General features: G+C 38.3%; 1 protein-coding gene across 1 annotated transcript; it reads right to left on the bottom strand.

Annotated features, from left to right (window-relative positions):
- Positions 1–2505: 2505 nt before the first annotated feature.
- LOC131951342 (ras-like GTP-binding protein Rho1) lies at positions 2506–4693 on the bottom strand (the record flags this gene model as incomplete). The annotated part of the gene is made up of 3 exons (XM_059313712.1): positions 2506–3159; positions 3761–3903; positions 4544–4693. Coding segments are annotated over 3 exons (432 nt in total), but the record flags the coding sequence as incomplete, so codon positions are not given.
- Between the last annotated feature and the right edge of the window lie 2074 nt (positions 4694–6767).

Raw genomic sequence — 6767 nt, 5'->3', positions numbered from 1 at the left:
TGTATTTGGTCAGTTTTGGGTATAGTCGTGTCTTGGGTCAGTTTTGGTCTTGTCTTCGGTCAGTTTTGGGTCGTGTCTTTGGTCAGTTTTGGGTATGGTCGTGTCCTTGTTCAGTTTTGGGTATAGTCCTGTCTTGGGTCTGTTATGGTCGTGTCTTGGGTCAGTTTTGGTCTTGTCTTGGGTCAGTTTTGGGTTGTGTCTTTGGTCAGTTTTGGGTATGGTCGTATCCTTGGTCAGTTTTGGGTATGGTCGTGTCTTGGGTCAGTTTTGGGTATGGTCGTTTCTTGGGTCATCTTTGGGTATAGTCGTGTCTTGGGTCAGTTTTGGATACGGTCGTGTCTTGGGTCAGTTATGGTCGTGTCTTGGGTCAGTTTTGGTCTTGTCTTGGGTCAGTTTTGAGTTGTGTCTTTGGTCAGTTTTGGGTATGGTCGTATCCTTGGTCAGTTTTGGGTATGGTCGTGTCTTGGGTCAGTTTTGGGTATGGTCGTGTCTTGTGTCAGTTTTGGGTATGATCGTGTATTTGGTCAGTTTTGGGTATAGTCGTGTCTTGGGTCAGTTTTGGGTCGTGTCTTTGGTCAGTTTTGGGTATGGTCGTGTCCTTGGTTAGTTTTGGGTATAGTCGTGTCTTGGGTCAGTTATGGTCGTGTCTTGGGTCAGTTTTGGTCTTGTCTTGGGTCAGTTTTGGGTTGTGTCTTTGGTCAGTTTTGGGTATGGTCGTATCCTTGGTCAGTTTTGGGTATGGTCGTGTCTTGGGTCAGTTTTGGGTATGGTCGTGTCTTGGGTCAGTTTTGGGTATGGTCGTGTCTTGGGTCAGTTTTGGGTATGGTCGTTTCTTGGGTCATCTTTGGGTATAGTCGTGTCTTGGGTCAGTTTTGGATACGGTCGTGTCTTGGGTCAGTTATGGTCGTGTCTTGGGTCAGTTTTGGTCTTGTCTTGGGTCAGTTTTGGGTTGTGTCTTTGGTCAGTTTTGGGTATGGTCGTATCCTTGGTCAGTTTTGGGTATGGTCGTGTCTTGGGTCAGTTTTGGGTATGGTCGTGTCTTGGGTCAGTTTTGGGTATGGTCGTGTCTTGGGTCAGTTTTGGGTATGGTCGTTTCTTGGGTCATCTTTGGGTATAGTCGTGTCTTGGGTCAGTTTTGGATACGGTCGTGTCTTGGGTCAGTTATGGTCGTGTCTTGGGTCAGTTTTGGTCTTGTCTTGGGTCAGTTTTGGGTTGTGTCTTTTGTCAGTTTTGGGTATGGTCGTATCCTTGGTCAGTTTTGGGTATGGTCGTGTCTTGGGTCAGTTTTGGGTATGGTCGTGTCTTGGGTCAGTTTTGGGTATGGTTATGTCTTGGGTCAGTTTTGGGTATGGTCGTTTCTTGGGTCATCTTTGGGTATAGTCGTGTCTTGGGTCAGTTTTGGATAAGGTCGTGTCTTTGGTCAGTTTTGGGTATGGTCGTGTCTTAGGTCAGTTTTGGGTATGGTGGTGTCTTTGGTCAGTTTTGGGTATTTCCTAGGTTTAATATGGAGATTAATTATATTTAATTATATTAAAACATATGCAACACATTTAATTGTACCTTAATGTAAATAACAATGTGTTCTCATAATATTTGGCTTTATTTTCAATACAGTCAATGATGTTATTGCATACAAGTATAAAACAAGCAAGCATGACGATGAATCATATCTCAGTATTGAAATATCTTCATTGAAATTGGTCCATAGTTAAAACTAGCATTACAACTAGATATGATTTGAATCTGACCCAGAGGCGTAGCGACCCTTCCCGGCGCCCGGGGGCAAACGTTTCGATTTTTGCACCCCCCCCCCTCAAGATTTCGATTTGCACCCCTCTCAAACTTTCGATTTGCACCCACTCAACCTTTCAATTTATTTTTCCAAAAAATATCAACATGGGAAGTTAATACAAGACTGGTAGTCACACACTGCATTCAGAACAAAGTGGGTTGAAATCATAAGATTCTTACAACTCCAACAAATTCATCACTCACAAATACTTTAATGTTTTAGTCACTCACTGCATTCAGATCTAATAAATTCATTCACAATTCTTAAATTCATTACACAAAAACTGTGTTGAAATCACTCATTCATAAGATTCCACAGCTACAAAAAATTCATCACTCATACATAATATGTAATATTTTAGTCACCATGTGCATTCAGATTTAATGAAAATACATTCATCACACAGACAAAAAGTGTTGAAATAACTCAATCATAGTTCCAACAAACGTATCACACACAAATACTGTGTAATATTTTACTAACTCACTGCATACAGATTTAATTCATTCATCACACAGACAAAAAGTAATATTTTTTTACTCACTCATTGTGTGATATTTTATTCAGTCACTGCATACAGACATAAAAAAATATTAACATCTTTTACTAGTATCATTTTGTCTACTTGCTGTCACCCAATATTGACAAACAAACCAAATTACTGAAACTGCTACTAGAAACAACACACCCAGTCAAATCTACAGATTCAGTGTCGTACATTAAGCCACATATACATCTTGTTTTTATGTCACATATGTTTAGTTTGTCACACACATAATCTCATATTCATTATATTTATAACATCTCGCATTTTAAAACTTCACATATGTTCAGTATGTCAGACACACATACTCTCACATCCACCAAAATATCTCATATAGATCTACATTTTAAAACACACATACTCTTACATCCACCAAACTACCTCATATAGCACATTTGAAATGTCACATTCAAGATTTCATCACATACATACTTTAAGTCATGAATTTATATTTTAATTCCACACATACAATTTCACAACACATTATCTTACGTGTGTCACAATTAATCCTTGATATTCATGGAATGTTTGTCAAGTCAACTAAAGGATTTTTCATCTCGTCCAAGTAAATTTAGGATTTGACCTCGGAAAATGTTTATAGTCCTTCATATTGCTCGAGAAAAACACTTTAAAGGATTTTTTTTTTACAATTCAAAATATTACATGAGAATCTTTTAAAGATGTTCAAAGTATCCTACACTTTTTGAACTTTCTCTTGCCACTTTTGCTTATATTTAAGGCGTGTCTGGTTGCTACTTCAAAAACTTCATGAATTCCATTCTTCGTGTGAGCTGAACATTCAACATAAGCGGCTGCACCAATCCTGATAGAGGAGAGAAACAGATTGGATTCATTTCAAAAGTTATCTTAAAATGTGTAAAAATAATTGCATATTATAAAAAGATAAATATAGATAAATTAAAAAATAAATAAATCAGAAATGTTTCTATATTCAAAAATGTATTTTAAAATAAATTATCTATACCCTCAAAATAAGAAATTTGAATTCCACTTCCATTGATGGTTTAATAAAATGTTTAAAGAGAATATTTTTCCTTTATTTATGATGTTCTAAGTCCAAGGGACAGAACTGTGAAATGAACTCTAACCCAAATAACTTGTCCTAACCCAAATTGTTAATTTTACAAGTAGTAGTCATTAGTAACTTATGGAGATATTTGTCAACAATATAGATCAAATAAAATCATCCGTTTTTTTTAAATCAACAGCACATGATTGTATTGTGTGGCCAGTGTTACGTACAAAGCAGTCCAGGAACCCAAAACAGCTGGATGAGCTCAGGGAGACATGTGAGTTAACAACTGAGTTGTCAACACTACCTCTCGTGGAAAGTAAGAACATTTACCACATATAACAAATATAACAAAACCCACTGAAATATCATGCAAAGAAATTGTTTGTACCTATCTGCCATGGCTCGCCCCTCCTTAGCCTTGACTGGACTTTGTTTGGATCTAGCCAGGTTCTCAATGGTCCGTGGGTCGTTGCGCAGGTCTTTCTTGTTGCCAACTAGGATGACCGGGACATTTGGACAGAAATGTTTGACCTGCATGGTGGACAAAATCAGACATCTTTACCTGGACATTTTCCTCAGGTGTGTTATTTTAAGGTGGCGGGGAATTCAGTAACTGGTTACTTTTAGCTCTACAATGGCTTTCAGTGGCGTAGGCACAAGGCCATTAGGGGAGAGGGGGGGGGGGAGTTTGTAGTAAAATGTTTAGAACCAACATCATAAAATCCTACCTGTGCCACTAACACCCATCACAAGTTTAAAGTAGTTTATAAATAGAATAGTTGACTTACAACCTAGATTACTTATTATGGGTACTTAATTCAGTTCTACAACATTAAACTTGTGGTGTCTAGCTCTTTATGGGTACTTTTGTCAGTTTTACAACATTAAACTTGTCAGGTCTAGCTCTCACTTAAAGTACACTGGAGGGGCTTAAGTCTTCAGCTTAACACATCTGCTGTGGTCTAATATTTCAATGTGATCTTGTGGTTGTCTGTTTCTACCTTGGTCAATAGCTATAAGTTTACAATAGCTGTAAGTTAACAATAGCTGCAAGTTAAGGTGAGACAGCTTTACCAACAAACCACCCCCCCCCCGCTCACACTGCCTACGCCACTGCAAGTTTCACATCGCCATACACGTTTGCACTGACCCAAATGACGTCACCGCCTACCTCTGGCGTCCAATTGTGCAAGACGTTCTCCAGACTGACAGGATGGTCTATACTGTAGCACAGCAGAATGACATGTGTATCGGGGTAGGACAGGGAACGTAACCGGTCGTAATCTTCCAGACCCGCCGTGTCCCATATTTCTAACTCCACCTAATTACAGAAAGAGGAAAAAAAAATCTTTGCATAAATTTTATGTTTATTTATTTGAATTATTGTTGATGTTGAACTAATTAACCCTTTAAGGCGTGAATTAAATATGAGGTAGTTGTCGTGGAAGATGCAGGGTTAAATGGACCTTTACACGATTTTGCTTCTGCGTCACGTGATCCGGAGAGTCATTTTGTAAACACGGCCTATGCCCGCTATCTTTCCATTGTCACATCGACGGTGTTTTTAAACTGTTTCCCAATATTTTCTATTACTCAGGGGCGGAACTACAGTGCCGCCAGACCCCGCATTGCGGGGGGGGCCCACGCCATTTAGGGGCCCATCGCCGACCATAATAAATTCTTTATAGTTAAAAAAAAATAATTTTCTTGCATTTTTGACTTGACGGTAAAAGCTTTTGTAAATAAAAAACAGATCTACTACAGTAGTGATGCTATACAGTAGCTAACACATGCTGTTGCGTTAAAACAAACTATATGCCTGAGCTGTAGTGATAGGCAAACGTTCAGAACACTTCCATGACTTATTTCCCTTTTTTAAATAGTAAAATAGGGGTGCTCATAAGCTCCTTTTAATATATTTGTACTAAACAAAAGAAAAAGAAATTACTTTTCTTAGTTATTATTTTAGAAAAAAACATACTAAATAATTACATAGCATAAATTGGAAATATATTTAAAACAAATAATATAAATATAAAAAAAACATAAAAATAAACAACACGAGAAACCATTACACATACAAAGCTTTCATGTTTTATATTCTTTTGACCGGCTAATTACTGTGAGTAGGTAGGATTACAGCAAACATTCAATAAACTAGTTCTAAATATAAAGAAGAAATACAAAACAGACTTACGCACTCACACACATAACATGTTGTAATTTGTTTAAATTGAAAAAAAAAAGACATTTTTTTTTCAAAACCCGATCGGGCAAGAAATGAGTATTCAGTGTTTGTATTCTGTGTTTGTGTGTGTATATATATATATATATATATATATATATATATATATATATATATATATATATATATATAGGAGGGGGGGGGGGCAGGAATTTTTTTTTTGCGGGGGTGGCCCTTTTTTTCTAGTTCCGCCACTGCTATTACTCAAAGTTATTTTTAAACACTGCACATAAATGTGTAAATAGATCTGCACATTGGCCATGATAAATCAAGTTAGTTATCAAAGTATATTTAATTAATAAAATTTAAATCGCTGGCTATGCTCGACTGAGGACGACACAGAGACAAGGTTTCAAGTAAGAATCTCGATCTCGATCTAGATCTAGATCTAGAACTCAAGAACAGTGTTTCTTCCAGACTTTTTTCTCCGGGGGGGGGGGGCACTTGAAATTTTCGGGGGGGGGGGGGAGGGGCAGTAGACTTTCTTTGGTGGGGGGGGGGGGGGGGGGGGCGGACACTGTTAAAAGTATATATTTTCTATATAAATTATATACATTTCATTTCGTTGGGGGGGGGGGGGGGGCGGTAAAAAAAATTTCGGACCGAAGAGATGCCTGGAAGAAACTTTGCTCAAGAATGCCTACAAATCTAAACATGTAAAGCAGGGGTCTCCAAACTTTTCAGTCCGAGGGCCGCATTAACTATCAAATTTCAGTTAGGGGGCCAGGTTCTTTCAGACATGTCTTTGGTTTTTTCTGGACAAAGTTCCTCAGCCATCAACAACAAACGTTTGTTCCGTGGACAAAAGATCTCCGCGGGCCGGATGAGAGGACATCGTGGGCCGGATGCGGCCCGCGGGCCGTATTTTGGAGACCCCTGTTGTAAAGCAATCCCAAAAACTGAGATGAAGCAAATCTTATTCTGTGAAGGTTAAGAAAAATTAAAAGGTAATTATTTTTTTTATTTTCTAGGAATAGTATTATTACCGATAACCTACTAGATCTACTAGTCACTACCAGTGTTTCTTCCAGACTTTTTTCTCCGGGGGGGGGGGGGACTTGAAATTTTCGGGGGGGAGGGGGCGGGTTAGACTGCTAAAATTATATATTTTCTATATAAATTATATAAATTTCATTTCGTTCGGGGAGGG

Source organism: Physella acuta, unplaced genomic scaffold (genome assembly GCF_028476545.2).
Source record: "Physella acuta isolate Inbredline_101_S28 unplaced genomic scaffold, ASM2847654v3 ptg000808l, whole genome shotgun sequence".
In the NCBI taxonomy this organism is placed as follows: domain Eukaryota; kingdom Metazoa; phylum Mollusca; class Gastropoda; family Physidae; genus Physella; species Physella acuta.
The sequence above is the reverse complement of the archived record's forward strand: the minus strand, read 5'-3'. Positions and strand labels throughout refer to the sequence as shown.